Source organism: Argopecten irradians, chromosome 3 (genome assembly GCF_041381155.1).
Source record: "Argopecten irradians isolate NY chromosome 3, Ai_NY, whole genome shotgun sequence".
Classification (NCBI taxonomy): Eukaryota; Metazoa; Mollusca; class Bivalvia; order Pectinida; family Pectinidae; genus Argopecten; species Argopecten irradians.
This window is the reverse complement of record NC_091136.1, coordinates 39781967-39809961: the sequence shown is the minus strand read 5'-3', so window position 1 is coordinate 39809961 and position 27995 is coordinate 39781967. Positions and strand designations below refer to the sequence as shown.

General features: G+C 35.3%; 3 protein-coding genes across 4 annotated transcripts in view; 2 read left to right on the top strand and 1 right to left on the bottom strand.

Annotated features, from left to right (window-relative positions):
• LOC138318556 (phosphofurin acidic cluster sorting protein 2-like) overlaps positions 1-27995 on the top strand; it is a 375127-nt gene that overhangs the window by 70079 nt on the left and 277053 nt on the right. The gene's annotated exons all lie outside the window — the stretch shown is intronic.
• Positions 20-5566, bottom strand: LOC138318558 (protein FAM50A-A-like). Of its 2 annotated transcripts, none has more exons than XM_069261021.1 (6): positions 5455-5566; positions 3894-4117; positions 2294-2433; positions 1932-2052; positions 1416-1485; positions 20-564 (listed from the first exon to the last, which is right to left on the bottom strand). In XM_069261021.1, the coding sequence occupies exons 2-6, from the start codon at positions 4084-4086 to the stop codon at positions 54-56; spliced, it is 1035 nt and encodes a 344-aa protein (XP_069117122.1). In that variant the 5' UTR covers positions 4087-4117; positions 5455-5566; the 3' UTR covers positions 20-53. The 2 variants fall into 2 exon arrangements, with proteins under 2 accessions (XP_069117122.1, XP_069117123.1); XM_069261022.1 differs by having other exon boundaries at positions 5383-5471.
• Positions 5582-12260, top strand: LOC138318557 (NADP-dependent oxidoreductase domain-containing protein 1-like). The gene is made up of 5 exons (XM_069261020.1): positions 5582-5821; positions 7805-8001; positions 8699-9040; positions 9338-9524; positions 12002-12260. The coding sequence occupies exons 1-5, from the start codon at positions 5595-5597 to the stop codon at positions 12168-12170; spliced, it is 1122 nt and encodes a 373-aa protein (XP_069117121.1). The 5' UTR covers positions 5582-5594; the 3' UTR covers positions 12171-12260.

Genomic DNA, 27995 nt, shown 5'->3' with positions numbered 1-27995 from the left:
TATAACATGAAAATATGACACCTGCATTAACTTTAATGTACACTACTACAAATCTACTTGACTGTAATTTTAATGGCATTTTTGTCCGACACAGTGTACGAGTCCCATCTCTTCTCTGGATCATAAGGCTCCCAGCGACTGGCCGGGAAGATATGTTTATTTCTGTCATACCAGCTACGTAGACACACTTTACCCGCGTGGGATTCGTCTTTCTCTACAGTAGCGTCACTAATAATCCTGACATCAGCATGAACATCAAAACTGAACAAGGGTCCACTCTTACCGCGCGCTTTGGTGACTATGAAATCATAGAAACTGTAGTGATGTGGTATTATCAAATCCTCTTTGACATACATGAGTTGGTCAACAGTCACACACTTGAGGTCATTAAACTCTCTTCGTAATGTCTCAAGACATTTTTGCAAGAACTGTTGCATCGTGTTTCCTTTCCGCATCCTCACCTGTCTCCGATGTCCTGACCCGTCCCAGTAACTGTATGTGATGTCTATTTCTTCATTCTTCAGCTTTTCTTGTTTTGCCACCCATTCTTGTCGAAGCTGCTCTCTGTAACATTTAGTCAAAGAACTGGGATTACTAAATTGTCGGGTGGTGTAGTGGTTAAGCCACTCGCCTTTCACCTAGCCAGCCGGGGTTCGATCCCCGGCACGGACGTGAAAAGGTTAGGGGGTCACCTGCCCGATCACGCGGGTTTTTGTCCGGGCACTCCGGATTTCTCCCACATTAAGACCCCTCGCACACTTACATCCGGACCATCGAGAGTGATTTACATAAGTTGTATAACATGTTTCTCAATCGATGTAAAATAAATAAAGTTTACATTTACATTACTAAATTGTCAACAGGGTGCCAACCTCATCATACCATCTGGTTTTTTTGTATACTGTATAAAAAGTCAATGAATATAATTATGCATAAGGTTGGAAATATCCTCCCAGTATTGTCAACTAACATTAAAAGCTACATAAAAGGGAAAAATGTCTAAGACAAACATCCAATAATATCATTTTGGCGAGTATTTCATCCAGAAAATGACCGGAGACTACTGAAAACAAGAAATTTGTATCCTATAACTACAGGTACCATACAATGTCAGTATAAATCAAATCTTTCACACATTACATAAGATTATCTCAAGGACAGTATTTGATTTAATGTGGCAAGTGTTGAATGAGATAAATGATGGCTATTTTTCTCATTTTATAAATATCAAAGGTCATCGCGACCTACTTTTGGTACGTGACAAACTCCCTTGAATGGGTGAACCTGTGATTCAAAAATGAATTTCTTAAAACTTTAGAGATAAGGCTCAGACAAGTTTGAGTGGCAGAATTAAAAATCCACAACAATAGACTTCTTCACGGGTACAAAGGACTAATCATAAATGGACATGTTACCTGAGTTTATTTTCTTCCTCTTCCCTGTCTCTGTCAGGTAAAAAGCTAGTGTCTACATGAGGATCTTTACCTGAGAGAAAAAAAGTAAGAAAATTAAGTAACGTTTCATCTAGAACACTGCTGCTTGGAAGTCGATATTTGATGCCCAGAAATCATCATGTACAACATCATCAATTTTTGCAGTGTTGATCTTGATTCTTGAGATAATTTGACTCCACTTTCAAAATCTACGCAAACAAAAGATTTGCCAATTTAAATAACAACAGCTGATATTTAATTAATTCTATTGGTCTTGTAACTCATTAGAAGCCAGAGGGTACCTTGATTTGCCCTCTTCTTCTTCTTTTCATTACTCCGTTCCTTTTGAGAAGAGCGTAAATCGAGTTGGCCTCAGTGCTTGAGAAAGCTGTTATGGCTACAAATTTATTGAAGGGAAATAAGCTCATGCCTAACTCATTGAATATGATTTATATGCAAGTAATGAAATAAGTTGCATGCCAAAGGAATCCAGCCTACCAAGTCTTTTCTTTTTTCCTTTTTTGGCATCTTTTGTTTCTGTTTCTTCTAATTTCTCTTTGTCACCTTCTTCATCCTCTTCCTCTTCTCCATCATGAGGATCGAACGACAACATAGCCATCTGAAAAGTTAAATTTTTTATCTCATACCTCAACTACAAGTGCATTAATTGTTAGGAATACAAACATAAAACAATACTACCACAATTAATTAATTCTGTTGAAAGGGATCAAACATTCTTTAATGTCACACAATTGGAAATAAATTGTCATTTTTCTTTCTATTTAATACCTACATATTAATCCTTTTTGACAATGAGGAAAGTGTGAATGTTCTAAACTCAAGGTAGCAGTCTCTCTTACCTTCCTTTGCTCTTTCTTTTTCCTTTCTTTCTTCTGTTGATCCAGCAGCTGTGCCTCCGAGTGTTTCTTTGCAAGCTGTTTTTCTCGTTTTTTAATGACATCTTCCTGTTTGGCTCGCATCTCATCCAGGGTGACAAGACCTATCAGGGACAGAAATTCAAGGCATCCCACAGTATACTCCCATAACATGAGAGTCAACTGGTCAGCCGTTTTTTCATCGGACGTTACTTTGCTGATTTACACAAATATATTAGACCCTGTGCCACTTGAAACTATGTAAATTATTGGTAAAATATTAACACAAATATATTGGACCCTGTGCCACTTGGAACCATGTAAGTTATTGGTAAAATATTTACACAAATATATTGGACCCTGTGCCACTTGGAACCATGTAAGTTATTGGTAAAATATTTACACAAATATATTGGACCCTGTGCCACTTGGAACCATGTAAGTTATTGGTAAAATATTTACACAAATATATTGGACCCTGTGCCACTTGAAACTATGTAAATTATTGGTAAAATATTAACACAAATATATTGGACCCTGTGCCACTTGAAACTATGTAAATTATTGGTAAAATATTAACACAAATATATTGGACCCTGTGCCACTTGAAACTATGTAAATTATTGGTAAAATATTAACACAAATATATTGGACCCTGTGCCACTTGAAACTATGTAAATTATTGGTAAAATATTAACACAAATATATTGGACCCTGTGCCACTTGAAACTATGTAAATTATTGGTAAAATATTAACACAAATATATTGGACCCTGTGCCACTTGGAACCATGTAAGTTATTGGTAAAATATTTACACAAATATATTGGACCCTGTGCCACTTGGAACCATGTAAGTTATTGGTAAAATATTTACACAAATATATTGGACCCTGTGCCACTTGAAACTATGTAAATTATTGGTAAAATATTAACACAAATATATTGGACCCTGTGCCACTTGAAACTATGTAAATTATTGGTAAAATATTATTAACACAAATATATTGGACCCTGTGCCACTTGAAACTATGTAAATTATTGGTAAAATATTAACACAAATATATTGGACCCTGTGCCACTTGAAACTATGTAAATTATTGGTAAAATATTAACACAAATATATTGGACCCTGTGCCACTTGAAACTATGTAAATTATTGGTAAAATATTAACACAAATATATTGGACCCTGTGCCACTTGAAACTATGTAAATTATTGGTAAAATATTAACACAAATATATTGGACCCTGTGCCACTTGAAACTATGTAAATTATTGGTAAAATATTAACACAAATATATTGGACCCTGTGCCACTTGGAACCATGTAAGTTATTGGTAAAATATTTACACAAATATATTGGACCCTGTGCCACTTGGAACCATGTAAGTTATTGGTAATGTATTTACACAGAGTCAGCAGCAATTATTTTACAAAACCTTTAGATACACAGAAAACTCAAATTATTCAACAGGTCAAAATTTTGGAGGCACCATAAAATCTCAAATAAATTCTTTAAAAAATCAAGCAATTAGGAGATCACCATAATCAGAATCAAACCAATTAGTATTATATTATTATTTACCAATAGTATTTGATTTCAATTGCTGTTCAATAGCATCATAATGCGTTGCAAATTTGTTCTGTATGCTGCCAATTTTCAACTCCTCTTCAATTTTTTTCTTCTTTATCTCCATCTCTTCCTGTTCTTTCTGTCGTTTCTTGATAAGGTTGGCGGCTCTGCCCCCCTCCGATGCAGCACCCTTATACTGAGCCATGGTTGAATGGGAAACGTCTTTGTAGCTTTACCTGTAAACAGTAAATTGTTTCTTTGGCAAGTCAAGCATTATATAAAGGTGAAACTAAAGAATGGATGTCATCAACAATAAATTCTTTTTAAAAATTGACACTTGGGACAGATAGGATATATTGTATGGAAAATTATCACACTGCTGGCTACTCATCGATCATGACCACAAATTGGAGTTCTATGGAATCAAATTAAAAATAAAGCTAATTTAAACTTGAATTCAGGATTTTTTTTCTTTTTATCAAAATTAAACCAAAGCTGGAGTCAGTTCATCAACTTGCACTAATAAAGTTAAAAGTTATGCACAGTGTACCAAATTAACTTCAACAAGGAAGAGTATTCAGACTCGTGTTATTATTTTATTTAAGCTAAAGACATTCTGGAGATTATCAGATAGTGAACTGTGTGAAAGAAAACTATTTGCTGACGACACCAAGTAATATAAAAAAAACATCCCAACAAGACTGACAGGAACTCCAGAATAACTGATATTATATATCGGGTTGGACAGATATATGGTTTATGGAACTCCCGTAACTACTAGCAGTAAGCTGCCAGATTTGTACTACAACCCCACCTTTTCAAGAGCAGTAGGTAGCTGACCATAAAGAGGCAATCAGTCAAAATTTTGAGTCTGCAATTATGCTTTGTTACAACCCGGCCCTTCCAATATATAAGGATTTCGATGTACTACAGACATGGTTTTTAGTCATTTTGGTTAGGTCTGGTTCACAGTCAGCTGCAGGGTTCTGAGTCATCATTGGGGACTTACACCAAGAGTTTTAACTCAAAGTTAAAATTTCTCTGATGTCCCGTAGATTTTCATTATTCGCCATATAGATATATGTATCCTTCACACATTGTTTGATATCTGCAGCACTGGGTATCGAGTGATACTGTAATCACACAGCCCGACATTTCTAGATCTAGGCTTGACCTGATACAGAAATCGTTCGCTGTCCGTTGGATATTCAAGCGATAGTCGTAGGATGTCTTGAGAATATAGGCCAGTTATCATTCCGGAGGTCATATGATAATCGGTCAATTAGCATTTGAATGTTCGGTCAGTATTCACTGCCTCATCGCCCGCTCCACCCCCCTAATGTTTCACTAACTACCGGGATAAGCCGAGGCATAACTTAACTAACGTTACATGTAGGCAGCTTAGGGCAGTTTCAGATGTTTGAGGTTCTCAATGTAAAATTAGAGTACACAATAAGAGTCAGACGTTCAAACACGCGTGTTTTTGGCGAAGTGTATATACCTGATTTACCCAAAGTATTTGGGCGGCTCTGAAACCGTTTAATTTTAGCGGATTTAATACCTTTCGCCTTACCTAAACAACTGATGAACAAACCAAAACGTGTGTATCCGAAGTCGTTATCTTTAAAATAATCACATAATTGAATTGTCCGAGATGCGTAAACAAATTGGTGTTGAAGCGGAAGTTATTGCAGGAAGTTCGTATCCACGCGCATGCGCGATTTACATAGAAACAAAATGGAGTTAATGACGCGCCTGAAACAGGCTTCTGATGAAGCAACTCCCGTAGATATTGCTAACAATTTAGAAACATTACAGTTTGAAAGTGCGTTGTCTGCAGAAGAAGTTGAACTTCTTCACCTCCGTAACAGAACTCATGCCATCACAGTATCTTCATGTGCACAAGCCACATATTTCGCGAGTATTCTACATGAAGCAAGGTACTTGTTTATAATCAATGTACAATATTTATTATTGGTTTCACATGAAATTGTAGGCTTTAAAATACATGCTGACCTTTATCGATCCGCAGATGAATGTTAAAATTAATTCCAATATACTGTATTTACACATTGTATTATGATAATGGGGTTCGAACCTGGGACATTCAACAACATTGAACAACTTGGACCACTGTACAGTAACGATTCTAATGTAAATAGTTATGCTACTGTACTGTAGAAGAACAGGGAAAAACACACATATGTTTCCTGTCGTGTGTCCTAACCAGGAATCGAACCCGGGTCTCCGGTGTAAAAAACTACGGCTCTACTGACTAAGACAAAGAGGCATGCTCCATCAGGTGATTGACAGACTGTATTTAACATTAACATGATTATGTACAAACCGCATCGACCCACTCGTTTAACACTATTCCCCCTGTTTTTCATGAGATTTCCTAAATCCTCATCCCGAGACTCTCTAACTACCTTCAATGGGATATTTATTGGGGTGTCAATGTAGAACAGGGGAAAACACAAATATGAATTTTTGTCCCAACCAGGAATTGACCCCGGGTCTCGTGTGAATAATTACGACTCCAACGACTGAGACAAATAAGCATGCTCCATCAGTTGAGTGACAGAGACCGTATTTAACATTATTTACAAACCACACCGACTGGCTCCTTTTACAAGTTTACATGTACGTAGGTTTGTAGTAGGTCTTAGATATCGCTAGTATGATGCTGTGGTGGCAGTTCATACACTAATGCCAGAATCCTTTGGGCTAATATAAGCCAGATGCTCTACCAATTGAGCTATATGTACATTATGTGCATTTCATTTGCGGGTTTGTACCAGTTGTATCAGTACACATCTTCTGTATCCGTTAATGGAATGCAATGTACCTGCCAAACCAAACCGGTACAAGTGGTCATTTCTTGATGCATACCACTTGGATCCAAAAAATTTAATGTCGGACCCTTGTTTTTCTTTTGTCATCAAAGCTGTATCAATTCGGTACCACTGGTATGAATCTGCAAAAGGAATGCACAGAAAGTCACTGATTATCAACACCCATCACCTATAGTAATTACTGTAGTTATGTGCCACCAAAAGTTCAAGTGTAGGGGAACATCTAGTTAAGTGTTGGCTAACACCTAAGCTTAAAAATTAGACTGTGTTTTGAACCCAGAACTTCTGAATGCTGGCTTGTGATCATTGATCTATCCTGTTAAATTCCATGAACGTATGAAAGATATCAGATATCAATGTGATAGGAATAAACAAATGTTATTTCAAACATTGATTAAATTGTATCGATAATAGGGGAATATGTGCAAACTGCATTAATACTTTGACCCTCCAAACTCTGAACAGATGCTCTACCAGTTTAACTAGATTGTAGGCTATATCTGATTGCTGACAGTTGGCCTTATCTAATTAGAGAGAAATTCCCAGTTATATCAAGGTTGATGATACAATGTCATTTATTATGTTGTTTTTGGTGAATTTTTATTAAATAGGTTTTATTATTGGAAAACACATTGTGTACAACGTGTACACCTAAATTGTACTTGCAGGTAGAAATTTCTAACTACTTTTTCTCCAATTTATTATATTTAGTTCAATGAGTTGCAAGTATTTTGAAAAGTAGTGAATGTATTGCATTTTTTAAGCATTTGAAATGTTGAATAAATTTTCTTTGAAATTCAGTGTTACAATATACCTATCCGTTATTAATTTTATAAGGAAAGCTGCAAATTACAATTCAATGTTTGTTTTCATCTCATGTAGAGGTCTGACAGACTGTTCTGCTAAGTTTTGATATTGGTAGAGGATAACTGTTCAGAAATCTTTTGTCTATTATATTAATTTTAAAACTCAGAAAGTTTAGCAACATAAATCCACAAGTCTTGATTGAGAGAAATATTTGCGAATGCTTCAGTTTGAAATGGTTTATAAATTCCAATATCATTCCAGACAACTGAAAAAGCAACTTAAAAGTCCACAAAAAAGAACTGCGAAGATCTTACAGGATCGTGAACCCCGTGACCCTCTGAAGGTGGGAATCATTGGATGTGGTCGCCTGGGCAGTCAAATTGCCCACTGCCTTCTTACTTATGGTGATATGAATCCTAAAGACCTAAAGATTTCTACAAGGCGACCAGAAACCCTAGGTAATGAGATGTTTTTGCTATCATAGGAATTAAGATATAATGGTTCATTCATGTTCATGTTAAAAACTTTCTTTTAGTACAGAGATCCTACTTTCTCCTGCCTATTTTAAAACTTACAGTATTAAATAAATTGTATTGTTTTTGTTTTGTCTCCAAATCTTTACTATCTGCTTTTAATATATTTGTTTATTTTTGTCTTTTCTCTGCTTTTTGTATCGCCCGCAACGACATTTCACTTTGAAGTTTTGTGTTTAGCTCTGTTTCTCAAAAAGTGATGCTAAACTATACTTAGCTCTTTTTCTCAAAAAGTATAAGTCCAATCCTCACCAAACTTTAAGCATAGCTGAAGGACATCATTATCACCTGAGCACAACTAATTTTTGCAGGATTCATTTCAGGGTGTGGGATTCATAGGCCGTGAAACTTAGTAATGCTAACTATACTTAGCTCTTTTTCTCAAAAAGTATAAGTCTAATCCTTAACAATCTTGGAATATAGCTAAAAGCCATCATTATCACATCAACACCCAATGCAGTACGGTCCATACTTATAATTACACGTAATTCTTGTTTATAATTCACTGGTTAGTTAGTTATTAATTGTAAAAAAAAAACAGGAATTATTTGTGGCATGGAAAGTTATGCTTAATATATTTTCTAAATGCATTATTTTGTATTGATCTCTTATTTTGGAACAGAATATTTAAGGAACAAAGGAGTAGAATGTTGCCATGACAACATAAAACTGGCGTCAACCTCCCATCTGATATTTTTGTGTGTGCTTCCATCACATATACAGACAGTTGCTGAAGAAATTTGTGATCATTTACCGCGGGCATCCATTGTTTTCTCCTTTGTCAGTACCTATACAACAAAAAGACTGAAACAGCTTCTAGGGACAAGCAATGTGATAAAACCGGAGTATAGCTGGTCAGAGGAAAGTGAGAGGAATTCTTGGAACTGTAACATTAATGTAAACTCGGCCCTTGAGGATCCGGACATTGTTGAAAAGACATGTCCTATTGGACACAAAAAATCAGGTAAGGTCACATGTTCATTTTTATGTAGATATTTGATAATACATGATTGCACAATCTACAAAGATAGATTATTAATTTATAAATCAAAAGACAAAACCTCAGAAACCCCACTAACTGGCAAAAAACAAAAGGGAATTCCAGATTTCTTCCACCATTAAATTATGATATGCCCCAAAATGGTAATTATTAACAGTTTATAAAATAGAAAATAACTAATTTTAGCAAGAAAAAAAATGGTATCCTTTACAGGTTTGTAAGTTCTTTGTTTCTTTTACAACTGGCTTACATTTGTTCCAGAATGTGTTGTAATGACTGCGGAGAAACTTGCAGAGATAATGATCTTTGCATTTATTAACATGGTGACGACTTTACGAGTCAATAAAGAGGATTCTTTAAGTATCCTCCACATTGTCATGTTTGAGGATGCACCAGAGGATCATTTACGAGAGGAGGATTTTATACGGAACTCACAAGACCAGACAGGGTAGGTCATGTCTGACTCAAACAGGATAGGTTATGGCTGACTCAGACAGGGTAGGTAATGTCTTACTCAGACAGGGTAGTTCATGTCTGACTCAGACAGGGTAGGTCATGTCTGACTCAGACAGGGTAGGTCATGTCTGACTCAGACAGGGTAGGTTATGTCTGACTCAGACAGGGTAGGTCATGTCTGACTCAGACAGGGTAGGTCATGTCTGACTCAGACAGGGTAGTTCATGTCTGACTCAGACAGGGTAGGTCATGTCTGACTCAGACAGGGTAGGTCATGTCTGACTCAGACAGGGTAGGTTATGTCTGACTCAGACAGGGTAGGTCATGTCTGACTCAGACAGGGTAGGTCATGTCTGACTCAGACAGGGTAGGTCATGTCTGACTCAGACAGGGTAGGTCATGTCTGACTCAGACAGGATAGGTTATGTCTGACTCAGACAGGGTAGGTCATGTCTGACTCAGACAGGGTAGGTTCATGTCTGACTCAGACAGGGTATAGGTTATGTCTGAGACAGGGTAGGTCATGTGTGACTCAGACAGGGTAGGTTATGTCTGACTCAGACAGGATAAGTCATGTCTGACTCAGACAGGATAGGTTATGTCTGACTCAGACAGTGTAGAATATGTCTGACTCAGACAGGGTATAGGTTATGTCTGGCTCAGACAGGAAAGGTTATGTCTGACTCAGACAGTGTAGGTTATGTCTGACTCAGACAGGATAGGTTATGTCTGACTCAGACAGGGTAGGTTTGACTCAGACAGGATAGGTTATGTCTGACTCAGACAGGGTAGGTCATGTCTGACTCAGACAGGGTAGGTTATGTCTGACTCAGACAGGGTAGGTCATGTCTGACTCAGACAGGGTAGGTCATGTCTGACTCAGACAGGGTAGGTTATGTCTGACTCAGACGGGTAGGTCATGTCTGACTCAGACAGGGTAGGTCATGTCTGACTCAGACTCATGACAGACAGGTAGGTCATGTCTGACTCAGACAGGTAGGTCATGTCTGACTCAGACAGGTAGGTAGTGTCATGTCTGTCTGACTCAGACAGGAAGGTATGTCTGACTCGACAGGTAGGTAGGTCATGTCTGACTCAGACAGGGTAGGTTATGTCTGACTCAGACAGGGTAGGTTATGTCTGACTCAGACAGGATAGGTTATGTCTGACTCAGACAGGGTACAGGTTATGTCTGGCTCAGACAGGGTAGGTTATGTCTGACTCAGACAGGGTAGGTTATGTCTGACTCAGACAGGGTAGGTTATGTCTGACTCAGACAGGATAGGTTATGTCTGACTCAGACAGGGTAGGTTATGTCTGACTCAGACAGGGTAGGTTATGTCTGGCTCAGACAGGATAGGTTATGTCTGACTCAGACAGGGTAGGTTATGTCTGGCTCAGACAGGGTAGGTCATGTCTGACTCAGACAGTGTAGGTTATGTCTGACTCAGACAGGATAGGTTATGTCTGACTCAGACAGGTAGGTTATGTCTGACTCAGACAGGGTAGGTCATGTTGACTCAGACAGGGTATGTTTTGTCTGACTCAGACAGGGTAGGTCATGTCTGACTCAGACAGGGTAGGTCATGTCTGACTAGACAGGGTAAGGTTATGTCTGACTCAGACAGGGTAGGTCATGTCTGACTCAGACAGGGTAGGTCATTCTGACTCAGACAGGGTAGGTCATGTCTGACTCAGACAGGGTGTCATGACGGGCAGACAGGTAGGTCATGTCTGACTCAGACAGGATAGGTTATGTCTGACTCGGGCAGGATAGGTCATGTCTGACTCAGACAAGGTATAGGTTATGTCTGTCAGCTAGGCTCGAGCAGGGTAGGTTATGTCTGACTCAGACAGGATAGGTTATGTCTGACTCAGACAGGGTAGGTTATGTCTGACTCAGACAGGGTAGGTTATGTCTGACTCAGACAGGGTAGGTTATGTCTGACTCAGACAGGGTATAGGTTATGACTCAGACAGGATAGGTTATGTCTGACTCAGACAGGGTAGGTTATGTCTGACTCAGACAGGGTAGGTTATGTCTGACTCAGACAGGGTAGGTTATGTCTGACTCAGACAGGGTAGGTTATGTCTGACTCAGACAGGGTAGGTTATGTCTGACTCAGACAGGGTAGGTTATGTCTGACTCAGACAGGGTAGGTTATGTCTGACTCAGACAGGGTATAGGTTATGTCTGGCTCAGACAGGATAGGTTATGTCTGACTCATAGTAATACAGATTTATCTGCTATTGTATTAAAGATAGACAGGATATTTGTAATCAATACTAGCCACAATATACCTCTTGGCTACAGAGAACCTTGCTTTAACTCACTTGAGAAATATACTAGTAAGTCTAGAGGTTCTGATTTGATCCCTAGCAGAAGTAGTGATTAAACTTGTATGACCACTCTGTTATATATGCTTATCGTTTTTGCTGTAACATGTAAGAAATTGTAATCTTTTACAGGATGTTTCCAAGGTTCCAGCTAACCCAGCTTACAGAGGTCACCACATCTGTTCTCAAAAGAATAACAACATGTGCACCCCTCAGAGCAGCATTTGTGAAAAAATACCTGGGAATTTTCGACAATTATGTGCAACAAAAAGCTTACGAAATGATGAATGGAAATATTTGACATCCATTTGAAGACACTGCAGTATTACAAAATGTGGTATATTGATGTTTTATGTTATATTTATATGTCATTAAATGTTGTATTTTTGTCTGATGTTGTTGAATTTTATTTTGGCATACCGGGTTTTCATTTGATTCTTTGTCAAACCTAATGTTACTTGTCTAGGGCTGTGTACATGAAACCATTATCATAAGTAAAGAACCCTGGACACCTGTTCAAGTTGGCCTTCAATCTAGATCTAACAAGATTTATGTGACTTGGTTAATTAGTAGACTTCATCATTATTCTATTATCAGGGAAGTTAAGTTATCCCATTCGATAGAGGCTATGGTCAAATCTAAGGCAGCAATGTGAGGTGTAGGTGATAATTACTCATTATCAATGTCAAAGTGTATTCAGAGATTACATTATTTGGTATAACTAGATGTTATGTAATTATGATGGAACTAATCTTTGGGTTACAGTGTAATGGTGTAACTGGAAGTTACATTATATTGTTAAAGTGTAACTGGACATTACATTGTAATGTTGTGAGTGGAGTTTACACTGTAATGGTATAACTGGAGGTTACAATGTAATGTTGTAAGTGGAGGTTACACTGTAATGGTATAACTGGAGGTTACAATGTAATGTTGTAAGTGGAGGTTACATTGTAATGGTATAACTGGAGGTTACAATGTAATGTTGTAAGTGGAGGTTACATTGTAATGGTATAACTGGAGGTTACAATGTAATATTGTAAGTGGAGGTTACATTGTAATGGTATAACTGGAGGTTACAATGTAATGTTGTAAGTGGAGGTTACATTGTAATGGTATAACTGGAGGTTACAATGTAATGTTGTAAGTGGAGGTTACATTGTAATGGTATAACTGGAGGTTACAATGTAATGTTGTAAGTGGAGGTTACATTGTAATGGTATAACTGGTGGTTACATTGAAATGGTGTAGCTGGAGGTTACATTGTAATGGTGTAACTTGAGGTTACATTGTAATGGTATAACTGGAGGTTACATTGTAATGGTGTAACTTGAGGTTACATTGTAATGGTATAGCTGGAGGTTATATTGAAATGGTGTTGCTGGAGGTTACATTGTAATGATATAGCTGGAGGTTACATTGTGATAGTGTAATCATTTTACTGATGAAACTTGAGTTTACAGTGTAATGGGAGGTTACATTGTCATGGTGTAATTGGAGGTTACATTGTAATGGTGTAATTGGAGGTTACATTGTAATAGTGTAATAGGAGGATACATTGTAATGGGGTAATTGGAGATCACATTGTAATGGTGTAACTTGAGGTTACATTGTAATGGTATAACTTTGTTTGTTTGTTTGTTTGTTTGATTATTTTAACGTCCTATTAACAGCCAGGGTCATGTAAGGACGGCCTCCTATGTATGCAGTGTGTAGCATGTGTGAAGTGTGAGGTGCATGTTTTGGAAGACTGCAGTATGTTTGTGTTGTGTCTTCTTGTATAGTGGAACTGTTGCCCTTTTTATAGTGCTATATCATTGAAGCATGCCGCCGAAGACACCAAGCAACACACCCCACCCAGTCATATTATACTGACAACGGGCGAACCATTCGGCCCACTCCCTGTTTGCTGAGCTAGTAGGAGTAGAAACTACCACTTTTGTAGACTTTGGTGTGTCTCGGACAGGGGACAGAACCCAAAGCCTTCCTCACAGGGGCAAACCCAAGGCCTAAAGTGAGGCGGTGCCAAGGTAGCCATTAGGAAAGATAAAGTCAGTTAGGAAGAAGAGAAAAGATTAGATCCTGAATTTAGTCGCCTTTTACGATCATGCAATAGGGGCAGCAGGTACAATTCTAACGCCCTACCTGCAGGGCAAATGGTATAACTGAAGGTTACATTGTAATAGTGTAACTGGAAGTTACATTGTCATAATGTAACTGGAGGTTAAATAGTAATGGTGTAACTGGAGGTTACATTGTAATGGTGTAACTAGAGGTTAAATTGTAATGGTGTAACTGGAAGTTACATTGTAATGGTGTAACTGGAAGTTACATTGTAATGGTGTAACTGGAGGTAATAGTGTAACTGAAAGTTACATTGTAATGGTGTAACTGGAGATTAAATGGTAATGGTGTAACTGGAGGTTACATTGTAATGGGGTAACTGGATGTTACATTGTAATGATGTAACTGGAAGTGACATTGTAATGATGTAATGAAGGTTACATTGTAATGGTGTAACTGGAGGTTACATAATGGTGAAACTGGAAGTTACATTGTAATGGTGTAACTGAAGGTTACAATGTAATGATGTAACAGGAAGTTACATTGTAATGAGGTTATGAAGGTTACATTGTAATGGTGTAATTGGAGGTTACATCGTAATAGTGTAATAGGAGGTTACATTGTAATGGTGTAACTTGAGGTTACATTGTAATGGTGTAACTGAAGGTTACATTGTAACGGTGTAACTTGAGGTTATATTGTAATGGTGTAACTGAATGTTACATTGTACTTGTTTAACTGTAGGTTGCATTGTGATGGTTTAATTGGAGGTTAAATTGTAATGGTGTAACTTGAGGTTATATTTTAATTAGTAACTGGAGGTTACACTGTAATAGTGTAAACATTGTACTGATATAACTGGAGGTTACATTGTAATAGTGTAATGGGTGGTTACATTGTGATGGGTAAATTGGAGGTTACGTTGTAATGGTGTAGCTGAATGTAACATTGTAATGGTGTATCTGGAGGTTACATTGTAATAGTGTAAAGTGAGGTTACATTGTAATGGTGTAACTGGTAGATACATTGTTAAGGTGTAACTGGAGGTTACATTGTAATAGTGTAGTTGGAGGTTACATTGTTATAGTGTAATTGGAAGTTACATTGTAATGGAGTAACGGGAGGTTACATTGAAATGGTGTAGCTGGATGTAATATTGTTATGGTGTAACTGGAAGTTACATTGTAATGATGTAACTGGAAGTTACATTGTAATGAGGTAATGAAGGTTACATTGTAATGGTGAACTTGAGGTAACATTGTACTTGTTTAACTGGAGGTTGCATTGTAATGGTGTAATTGGATGTTACATTGTAATGGTGTAACTTGAGGTTATATTTTAATTGCGTAACTAGAGGTTACACTGTAATAGTGTAAACATTGTACTGATGTAACTGGAGATTACATTGTAATAGTGTAATTGGAGGTTACATTGTGATGGGTTAATTGGAGGTTACATTGTAATAGTGTAGTTGGAGGTTACATTGTTATAGTGTAATTGGAAGTTACATTGTAATAGTGTAACGGGAGGTTACATTGAAATGGTGTAGCTGGATGTAATATTGTTATGGTGTAACTGGAAGTTACATTGTAATGGTTTAATTCGGGGTTATATTTTAATAGTGTAATTGGAGGTTACATTTTAATAGTGTAAACATTGTAATGGTGTAACTGGATGTTACATTATAATGGGGTAATTGGAGTTTACACATTGAAATGGTGTAGCTGGAGGTGACATTGTAATGGAGTAATTGGAGTTTACGTTGTAATGGGGTAATTGGAGGTTAAATTTTAATGGGATAATTTCAGGTTACATTGTAATGATGTACCTGTAGGTTTCAATGTAGAGGGATATACATTTTTGCTGGAATTGTTTTTTATTATACAATTATGATGAAACGGAAGGCTTAATTTGTATTTGCCAATTGGCTAATGCTTATTAAAATTGTTATACCTAGGTGTTATATTTAATGGTGTAATATTTGTTCAGATTTTATATACTGGTTAAGATAGTCATTAAGATGTATTTGCTGAAAGAAGTGATTGCCAGTACATTCTAAAAAAGACAGTGATTTTTTTCAAATACATTTTTATGTAAGAATAGTAATTTACATATCAGAAGAAAAGTTGTCTTATACATTATTTTCGGAAAATATTTGCGATGTTTTCGAGTCTTTATTAATTCAGTAAGAGTTGCTTCCCTTACAACGGTTTTTTACACTTTCACAGTCGTGTATTTCAAGCCGGTGCCTAACTATTTTTCTTCGCTTTAAAAGTAAAAGGATGAATCAGATAAATAAATTGACAAACACAATAAACTGTTATGGAAATTATGAAGTCACAAATGCGACAGTTTTAATTTTGGATTGAAAACAAATATAGGGCTGTATCAATACATAAATCTCTGGCTTCAATTTTCCTAAAACTGCAACCAAGCTCCAGGGAAAACTTATTTACGATACTTATAGGTATTAAATTTCTCATCAACTTTATGGAATTATCTTAATAACTGTATTATCGTTCAACTTTTAAGCAGAATTATAATGCTTTCAATATATGTTATATCAACAATGTTAGCAATGAAACCCGTGTCATTTGGTAGGTAATAATCGTAGGTCAGTGGTTTTTCTTCTGATACTCCAGTTTCCTCCACACCCAAACCCTGACACGCCATTAAATGGCCATGGCTGTCAATCGGACATACATAATTTTTAAAACCCTCTCTCTTTTGCAAGATTTACTGCCAAGTTGTAATGCAGTGGACAAGCTTTTTAAAATGTCATCAAAGAAAAGTTTTTTCATTAATTTATCAATGAAATAATTTTATTTATAAATATTTACTTAATAATTTCATAATTTTTATTAATCTCAAATATTTAACCTTATATCAAAATCTAAATAAGAAGGTGAGTGAGTGTCTTCAGTTAGTCAATTACTAGTTAAGTAACTCCCATCCACTCACCAGAGTGAAACAATGAGCTTTTGAAAACAAGTAAGGACAGTTGTTTTTTTAAGCTAAAGTCTTTTCTATCTAATTTATTTTTTTGATATAAAATAAAATCAACCATTATACTTAATTTTGGTTTCAAACTATACTGTAATGTGATAGCTATATGAAAATAACTCAAACCATTTGCCGCTATGCCATGAAGCACCACTTTGTCTGGGTATAAAGCACGACTTCCTCTGTCTTCAAAACCTGGTTGCTTAATCAAAGCATTCATAAGTATCCGGGCGATGCTTTTTTGTGCAATTTTATCCCGTCGATTAGTATACGAAAAACGAAAACATATATATAAAACATGTACGAAAACAGCTCAATTAGATAATTTTGTGTTTTGAAAAAAAAGCTTCGAAGAACGTTTTCAATTTGAACAAGCAGAATGAATGTCAGATTAATTATTATATGGGCAAACCTCAATTACTACTTCATGCGAACGATAAGAGCATGAGACACGGAGAAATTTAAAGCCATTGACAAATTATAGATCATCTAATCAAAATTAACAACTGTAATCCGCAAAGATTTTTCTCACTGCAATTCAAAACGATCGATAGTAATGATTTCCGCTGTCAAATTTCCCAAGGTTTTGTTTATTTAAAATGAGAACTGTCCCGATTTTCACCCTTTCGTTTAACCCGACGCACTTATAGTTTTAATTTCGATGTCTAAAACTTCACTGTTTAAATAAATGCTCGTAAAACGGGAAGAATGGCGTGCTCGATTTGTCCGTGATGTTACTAGGCAATATACAAATATTATCCACGACCTCCGGAGATGGTGTATGTAATTTTAAAGGAAATTGGCGGTCAGTTTCGCGAACAACGGGAGCGGGGTTCATTAAAAACTACACATTAAGCCCACTGGCAAATATTGACTCTATCTACAATTGCATAATGCCTTTCCAACCTTTAATTCTACACTTAATGTTTGTTCGAAAGCCTTTGAATAACACTTAAATACAGATGTTGAGTGGTACTAGGGATATCGAACGATAATATTAAAGATCGAACGCGCCTGATCGGAGGCAATGACCATGGTTGGATGCGTCCAAAACAAGAATTTCATCATGTAAACGAGATTGGACGTTTCTAATCATGAGCTTAAGGAAGTACATTTATCATATGTCAGAAATTGGACGCGTCTAAACCATAGAAATTCCACGAACAGGAAAATGGGCGCATCTGTAGCAATGCCACATGGACCTATGACATAGAAATCAGATGTGTCCAAATACTTTATATCCTATAGATATATACACATGTACTTGAAAATACTACAATGCAAAAACTTGGGCGCCTCTAAGAGGTGACGTTCTTCTGTAATGACCAATAAAATAGACGCGTTCAACGACCAAGAAATATTAGACACGTCTGAATCATTCAGTGGACGCATAGGAACTGACATCAAAATTCATGCAGAACAGAGCAGATTTTGGATAAGTCCTCTTTTGATACGCCTGGATCCGTCAATATATTCATGCAACAAGGGAAACATAAAAAAGACACTGTTAATCAAAACACAATATCTTTTATTCAATCAATTTTGACGTTTTGCCTGATATTCATACTTAATAATGAAGTATTAATGACGTCACGAAGCGTCTTGACAGCCCCGCAAAAGTGCATTAAGTTTTGCCAAAAGTGCACGCGCCCTATGGTATACAGAATACATGTAGTTTGTTAAAGGAACCAAAAGGACGCCAGATATTGACAAGGGCAGACAACTGTGCACTGTTGAAACTCTGAGTAAACAAACAAGCAAATACTTCTAAGACACCTTTCTGTACAACTAGATGACACGAAATAATTAAATGTTGAATACGATGTGCACACATATTAAATGATCATTTATGCGTTCAAATTTGACACTATCTTCTAGATTTTTCCCCATATAAGGTATGGTTCATAACGTCAATATTTATTAGTCTTATCGGTCTAGTCTATAATCTTTCCATGTATCAAAGAACTTCAAGTCGGATTTAAACAAATTAATATTCGAAATTTGAACATTGATGAGCAGATCTAATATGCATGTCAGTTAAAAACACGACAATGTTATGTTCTCTTTATAGAAGTATATATGCTGTAGAACTTTGATCATTTTTTCCTCACCACAAGTGTATCTATTAAACGGAAATAAGACTGACACACAGATTTTTCACGACTTCCTTTTACCTATTGTAATACCACAATATTTATGTCAAGGTTCGAGTTGAATATTGTGATCTCTTCAAAACAAGGTTTATATACGGAAAATTATAAAAAAGAAAATAAAGGATGGAAAACAACCACATTGAAACGGCGACTTAAAACAAAGTGAAAAAAACCCAATTATATTAAGAAATAAAATAAGATTAAAGAATCTACAAAGTTTTATGAATAAATAAAGTGTATTTCAAAAAGGCCTATAAGAAAAGTACGATAAAATTTACAAATGTTGCTATGCAACCAACTCTTGCGATCAATGTTATTCAATCAAATGTTTATATCACGAATTCATGCTATCACCAAAAGCTTTTTTTCTAATACAGATACTGAAAAGTTTGGACAGGAAAATTGAATATTTGAAAATGTTGACAACTTTATTTCAAAACTCCTTTTGAAAACTAATGTCACGCTTGACTTCTCTGAAAGGAATCCCCAAATGTTTGAAAATGTAGAGAATTCAATTCATTCTGAAAATTATTTTCTGTTCGAACTTGTTTTATTATAATCGAATATCTATATTTCTCTAAAAATAAAATTTATTTAGAAGAAATCTTTCCTTAAAAGTGACAGTTGCCGCAGCAAAATAAACAGCAAAAGTATCAGTAGAAAAAGCAATCTACGTAGCTGCAGAAACAGTGAAAGCACATCAGCAACAGTACCAACAACAGCAAAAATATCAATAGGGAAAACAACTCTTACTGTATCTGCAGAAACAGCAGCAAAACAACATCAGCAAAAGTAAGAACAATAGCAAAAACGTCAACAGAAAAAACAAATATAGCAAAAAGCAAAAACAGCAAGAAACAACAACAACATTAGCAGCAACAGTAGCAACATCAGCAACAGAATAATTACTTTATTTATTTCAGAAATTGGAACCGTAACTATAAGCAACCTCACCAACAATGGCCAAACATAACTACAATCCAGTAATTCCTTATTTCGGTCAAATTGAAATTTAGACGTGGCCGTTCACGACCTGTTGACCATGTACGTACTTGTCTCCGGCCATGTGATGTCCAGCAACAAGGGTCACCGGTACAGTACCAAAGCCGCGTATTGACACAGGCGGCCGAACAGAGGAGGTTGGCAGACTAACTGGCGTCCAGGTTCCATCTTAAACAAACATCTGACCACAGTGTCCAGTATTGACTTATGTCAGCACTCTCTCGTCTTTGTGGAGCGTGACGTAAAACGAAAACCTACACCAAATTCAGTCTCATTAATAATTCAGAAACAAGTTTCCGACCTCCTTCCGCCGTGTCAATATTTTTGTGAGACAGAACTTTACCCCATTACACCTTTAAAGTCCCCCTTCAAACACAAAGGTACTTAGCTTTGAAGAACGCTTATGACTTACACGAATTAGTTGTCTGACTTACAACGCGAAACATGATAGTTAAAATAACCTAGTAATCCCTGCTGACACTTCTGAGTACACCAACCGTGTCCCCACAAGTTAGAGACCAACCCGTGTTGATTGTAAGCCACAAGCTTTTGGAATTTCCTATGTACCCACAAGTTTGAGGGATGCAACTCCATCTTGTATAAACCACTAACTCTGGGTTTGGAGGACCTTCGATAATGCCAAAAAATACACCATGGTCATGTTGCTACACAACATATCCCACTCCCGTTAAGAATTTCCAAATTTACAAAAAAAAAAAAAATAGTGCATTAGAAATGAATAAAAGCATACAAAGATGAATGGGAAACAATGCTTTTAATTTTCAATTTCGACCGATTGCTAAAAAGTCATTAAATTGCTTCTTTGGAAAAAAAAGAGCTTAGCACAGGTTGAAAATGTTTAGAAAGCAGGTCGATGAACGTTTCTTGATATTTACCAACTCGGTTAATCATTTTCTTGATTAAATACCAAAGTAGGGTTCATGTCATGGCATACCTTGGTTTGTCTTTGTATTTCTGGAGAAGAAAATCCGACATGTTCGCCACACTACCTTTTGGTGCGAGAGAACCATAAACAAATGAAAATATTTCTGAATTCGACTAATTATTTCTTTTCTAGCTTTGATTTTTCTTGAACCATAGCCTTTATAATATTTATAATCTTTATAATATAATACATTGTATCTTCTGTTTCCTAAATCAAAGCTGGTGTGAAGTAACTGTATATTGTACTTAACTTTGCACGTGATCTCAGTGTTAATATCCCATTACTTAAATATAAACATTTGTTTATCTCATACACCATTTAAAATGAAAAACATTTTAATTAAGCAAGGACGTAAGTGATCTACATCCTTAAATTGAGCAACACACATCGTGAAACTGTAGAGAAAATGAGTTGATTGCAAAGTTTTCCTATGATGTTTGTATGGCCGTGCCATCGATGAAGGTGACAACGCTCACCCTTTGTACCATCTGTCTCTATTCTTTCGATATAAATCTGTTCATCTATCCAATATGTATCTTGTTTTTGAGGTTAGTTTATATTATTATGTGGATATTTGTTGTTATTACTATCATTATATCATGAGACTTAAAGGGAGGGAGAACAATACTATATTTAAGGATGCTCCACCGCAGACAGAGTATAAATGATATTCGTCATTTGAACAATAATTGGTGTTTAATCGTGTATATATATGCCTAATTAACACAAAAATAACATAAAATAATTTATTTCGCCTTTGGTGCATGCGCAATCATCACTTCATTCCATATAAGATATAGTACCACGGAATTTTTTCGGGATGCAATTAATTACTTTTTATATTCTTAACTTGAAGTAAAATTAGAAGCTCAAACTTTTCAATGGTGGTAATGATGTAAAGTAAGTAACTTTTGTAACTATAGAAAATACTAAATCGTCTGCTCTTGTTTTTGATAGTGAAAAATTACCACTTGTCAGCGGTGGAGCATCTTTAACTAGACCATAATGTTTCTAGGGTTCATCTTCCCATCAAAAGTGTTTGAACAGTCTACCATTTCACACATAATATGTCCTTACATAATAAAACGGGCGTGAAGTACTGTCTTACTTCAGATTTCATTCACTCATCTTTCTCATGTTTTTATAATCCTTTGGTGGTTTTTTATCTTGTAAATATTCTCTGTATCGGTCATCACACTTGTGTCCCATGCTTTGTTTTCCATTTCTTTTTAAAGCCCACTCCAATAGTATTTTAAAACTATTTAACTGACAATTATTGTTTAGAATATGGGTCAGAATGTTATTTCAAGGCCAAACACGTTTGTAAGACAGTCGGGATACCCGGAGAGTAGAACATGGCTTGGCAACCAAAACATAATAGGTACGCAATGTATGATATACTGGTTTGTGTAAAAATTCAATGATATAATATGTAAATCGTAATTCGCTATATGATATGTGTATATATTTGTTTTAATGATATACAAAGTTGATACCTTTTAATTATAATAATTATTGTAAATAATTATACTAAATAATTTATACATTGTATGTAACCATGTTATTATTTCACACCTTCCACAAAGAATGTCTATTGTAAACAATCATATACTTTACTTAGTATATTTATTCCGTGGTAGTCTACACTCAATTGCTATATTACATATTTACGTAACGTTTGCGTGAATTGTAGATTTAATCGACCGCCTGAAGAACTGAAGCTGTCACGAGATTTCATGAAAAAGCAAAACATTTACTAATCACAAATAAAAACCAGATACATGTTGCTCGTGAATAAGTGTTTAACGCAAACAGATTAAGGTGTTTCAGAGATTATCACAAAACAAAGGTCAATATACAATACAAGTATTTGACAAATCAAACTTACTCAAAGCTAGTTCAAACTAGCAGTGTGTCTACATAGAAAGAATGCCATCACCTGCTTGTTTTTGATCAAAGATTTGTGTACATAGTTCCGATATGTATGTATATTGGTTGAATGAGTTAATATCAAATATTGCCGTGTTTGATAGGTTTACATGTTTAATTAATGCCAGTGTTTGATAGGTTTACATGTTTAATTAATGCCAGTGTTTATGGGTTTACATGTTTAATTAATGCCAGTGTTTGATAGGTTTACATGTTTAATTATTGCCAGTGTTTGATAGGTTTACATGTTTAATTAATGCCAGTGTTTGATAGGTTTACATGTTTAATTAATGCCAGTGTTTGATAGGTTTACATGTTTAATTAATGCCAGTGTTTGATAGGTTTACATGTTTAATTAATGCCAGTGTTTGATGGGTTTACATGTTTAATTAATGCCAGTGTTTGATAGGTTTACATGTTTAATTAATGCCAGTGTTTGATAGGTTTACATGTTTAATTAATGCCAGTGTTTGATAGGTTTACATGTTTAATTAATGCCAGTGTTTGATAGGTTTACATGTTTAATTAATGCCAGTGTTTGATAGGTTTACATGTTTAATTAATGCCAGTGTTTGATGGGTTTACATGTTTAATTAATGCCAGTGTTTGATAGGTTTACATGTTTAATTAATGCCAGTGTTTGATAGGTTTACATGTTTAATTAATGCCAGTGTTTGATAGGTTTACATGTTTAATTAATGCCAGTGTTTGATAGGTTTACATGTTTAATTAATGCCAGTGTTTGATAGTTTACATGTTTAATTAATGCCAGTGTTTGATAGGTTTACATGTTTAATTAATGCCAGTGTTTGATAGGTTTACATGTTTAATTAATGCCAGTGTTTGATGGGTTTACATGTTTAATTAATGCCAGTGTTTGATGGGTTTACATGTTTAATTAATGCCAGTGTTTGATTGGTTTACATGTTTAATTAATGCCAGTGTTTGATAGGTTTACATGTTTAATTAATGCCAGTGTTTGATAGGTTTACATGTTTAATTAATGCCAGTGTTTGATAGGTTTACATGTTTAATTAATGCCAGTGTTTGATAGGTTTACATGTTTAATTAATGCCAGTGTTTGATGGGTTTACATGTTTAATTAATGCCAGTGTTTGATAGGTTTACATGTTTAATTAATGCCAGTGTTTGATAGGTTTACATGTTTAATTAATGCCAGTGTTTGATAGGTTTACATGTTTAATTAATGCCAGTGTTTGATAGGTTTACATGTTTAATTAATGCCAGTGTTTGATAGGTTTACATGTTTAATTAATGCCAGTGTTTGATAGGTTTACATGTTTAATTAATGCCAGTGTTTGATGGGTTTACATGTTTAATTAATGCCAGTGTTTGATAGGTTTACATGTTTAATTAATGCCAGTGTTTGATTTTTACATGTTTAATTAATGCCAGTGTTTGATGGTTTACATGTTTAATTAATGCCAGTGTTTGATGGTTTACATGTTTAATTAATGCCAGTGTTTGATAGGTTTACATGTTTAATTAATGCCATGTTTGATAGGTTTACATGTTTAATTAATGCCAGTGTTTGATGGTTTACATGTTTAATTAATGCCAGTGTTTATGTTTATAATGCCAGTGTTTACATGTTTAATTAATGCCAGTGTTTGATGGGTTTACATGTTTAATTAATGCCAGTGTTTGATAGGTTTACATGTTTAATTAATGCCAGTGTTTACATGTTTAATTAATGCCAGTGTTTGATGGTTTACATGTTTAATTAATGCCAGTGTTTGATGGGTTTACATGTTTAATTAATGCCAGTGTTTGATAGGTTTACATGTTTAATTAATGCCAGTGTTTGATAGGTTTACATGTTTAATTAATGCCAGTGTTTGATAGGTTTACATGTTTAATTAATGCCAGTGTTTGATAGGTTTACATGTTTAATTAATGCCAGTGTTTGATAGGTTTACATGTTTAATTAATGCCAGTGTTTGATAGGTTTACATGTTTAATTAATGCCAGTGTTTGATAGGTTTACATGTTTAATTAATGCCAGTGTTTGATAGGTTTACATGTTTAATTAATGCCAGTGTTTGATAGGTTTACATGTTTAATTAATGCCAGTGTTTGATAGGTTTACATGTTTAATTATTGCCAGTGTTTGATGGGTTTACATGTTTAATTAATGCAAGTGTTTGATAGGTTTACATGTTTAATTAGTGCCAGTGTTTGATAGGTTTACATGTTTAATTAATGCCAGTGTTTGATAGGTTTACATGTTTAATTAATGCCAGTGTTTGATAGGTTTACATGTTTAATTAATGCCAGTGTTTGATAGGTTTACATGTTTAATTAATGCCAGTGTTTGATAGGTTTACATGTTTAATTAATGCCAGTGTTTGATAGGTTTACATGTTTAATTAATGCCAGTGTTTGATATGTTTACATGTTTAATTAATGCCAGTGTTTGATAGGTTTACATGTTTAATTAATGCCAGTGTTTGATAGGTTTACATGTTTAATTAATGCCAGTGTTTGATAGGTTTACATGTTTAATTAATGCCAGTGTTTGATAGGTTTACATGTTTAATTAATGCCAGTGTTTGATAGGTTTACATGTTTAATTAATGCCAGTGTTTGATAGGTTTACATGTTTAATTAATGCCAGTGTTTGATAGGTTTACATGTTTAATTAATGCCAGTGTTTGATAGGTTTACATGTTTAATTAATGCCAGTGTTTGATAGGTTTACATGTTTAATTACTGCCAGTGTTTGATAGGTTTACATGTTTAATTAATGCCAGTGTTTGCTGCTGTTCAGATAATCTACTAGACCCTTACCTACTCTGTTTGATGTTAGAAGGAGGAGATACAAATTTAAATCATTCAATGGTGAATCACGTAAACTATAATCTGTCTACGTGCACATCACATTCACAAAACTCAACAGATTTTCTATATATATTTGCCTATAATGGATATATATTTTCCTTCAAAAACAAATTTAATTCCTTCATTCATTCATTCATTCATTCATTCATTCCATTTTTTAGTTTATTCAGAAAAAACATAAATGTTTTATTTAATAGTGTATACAGCTTAATCAAGATTTCCAAATGTTAAACATTTCTATACATGGGTATTGACAGACATCGTATGGTCACATTACGCTGTTCGGGAGTTGTCGATTCCAATCACACCTTTGTTACTCTCTTGTTTTTCTATAAAATTCCATGGAGTCAGCAAGCTAAGCAATCGTTCCTATGAACTAATCATTATCTTGACATTCTACGAATGAAGATAGTATATTCTTTAAAGGGAAATATAGTATATTCTTTTATTAAAGGAAATATTTTAGCTTCAAAATAGGTGTTATAAACCAATGTCCCCTTGCCAAACGCGAAAAGATAAAAAAATGACGAAATTGATAAAAGTGGACGACTGATTTGTGTTAAAGATGTTGCAGCAATGCTGTGTTGAGATAAGGAAATGGACACGCTCAGCACTGAAGCTATTCCAGCTAACCATCTGTACATTGTATATACCATGCTAATGGGAGAACAAATTTGTTCTTTATTCCGTGATCATTTACCAAATATGGGAATGTGTTATTTGGCAGTGTTTACTTACCGTGGCGGGACTACGAGAGGGCTGGACTTCTTAGTGATACCGGGGTTGTTCAGGCCACGCCCATCTCACACCAACTCAATGCTGTCAATCAAACTGAAAACTGGCTGCTCAATGTAGGACGAGCAGGAACAATGATTGACAAAAAATAAAGTTGTGAAGGTAAACACTACTGCTTTATGGGTATTGCATACTGAATATTTAAGGAAATATAGTTAAGTTTGCACAGCATTGTGGTTTTTTTCCAAACAATCATAAAAAATAATGCGAGGAATGACGTATTTGTGTCAATAATTTACAAGTAATTACAATCACCATTATAATAAAGAACAGCAATTGTATATAGCATATACTAACACGTAGCTAGAACAAAAAGAAAAGTGCAATTGGAGGTACCATGTCTGTAGGTTGATCTTTTTCTCTCTCTCTCTCAAAACTCGTATCTTAAAATAACATGTGGTGTAAATTACGCATAAAACTAAAACCAACAAAGATGAATGTATTAACTACAGTTGGATATTTCGAAATAATGTTGTAATAGAGGGACAAGTTTGAAGCTAAACATCTAACTGGGGAAAGAAGCATATTTCATATTTTTTTGGAACATATATCAGATCACAGATATGGACCAATAGTGAGAAATTATCTACGGAGATATGTTGTAAAGAAAGATGGAAAATAAAACAATTCCATACATGTCACTTTTTCATTTTTTCTTTTCACATCTCCTGAATGTCAGTAAATTCAAATTAAAACGATCATCTTGATGTTATTATCTTCATTTTTTTAATTAAAAAAAAACTAATATAATCTGTACATACATCACATAGAGTGTACACGTTTTTTAAATGTCCTCTCTACCTGTTATTCAATCACCAATACGTAGCGATGGATAAAAAAGACATAGTATGTGGAGGCATTCTCGAGCCCCCAGTCTGTAACGTTTATTTACACGGGAAGGATTATTGTACATTACACAAAAATAAGTGATTGCATACATATGCTATGTGAGTGATAAAACACCAAACTCAGCCAATGACCTACTGTTACTTAAAAACTTAAAAAATATATACTACCGTAGAGCTGATATGCCTAGATGTGCAAACTATCATTTAGCATTTAGAATGGAGAGTTTCTCACATGGACCCATTACTGAGTGTCCGTGGTTGATGGGAAGGTTTCGGGAGCTGTATTTGGAAATTACAAAGGTTTATATGGAAAGTTCTTAGTTATTTGTTGTAAGGTCGAAGAATTGAAGGCGAAGTAGATAAATCTGCTGACAAAACAGGTGAAGTATGAATATTTGATGAAGAAACAGGTGAGATGCTATGTTGTATCATGTGACACTCATCATTTAAATCAGATATATTGGTATATTGTGTACAATCACTATCTCACGATGAACGTTACCATCACTGGCAATGTATAAAGA

Excerpts from the sequence above, each read along its gene's own strand:
- LOC138318557 (XM_069261020.1), top strand. The coding sequence starts at position 5,595 with ATGCGCGATTTACATAGAAACAAAATGGAGTTAATGACGCGCCTGAAA. Across the intron at positions 8,002-8,698 it reads AAGGCGACCAGAAACCCTAG|AATATTTAAGGAACAAAGGA; the intron begins GTAATGAGATGT and ends ATTTTGGAACAG. Across the intron at positions 9,525-12,001 it reads AACTCACAAGACCAGACAGG|GATGTTTCCAAGGTTCCAGC; the intron begins GTAGGTCATGTC and ends AATCTTTTACAG.
- LOC138318558 (XM_069261021.1), bottom strand. The coding sequence starts at position 4,086 with ATGGCTCAGTATAAGGGTGCTGCATCGGAGGGGGGCAGAGCCGCCAAC. Across the intron at positions 2,434-3,893 it reads ATTGAAATCAAATACTATTG|GTCTTGTCACCCTGGATGAG; the intron begins GTAAATAATAAT and ends TGTCCCTGATAG. Across the intron at positions 2,053-2,293 it reads AAAAGAAAGAGCAAAGGAAG|ATGGCTATGTTGTCGTTCGA; the intron begins GTAAGAGAGACT and ends TTAACTTTTCAG.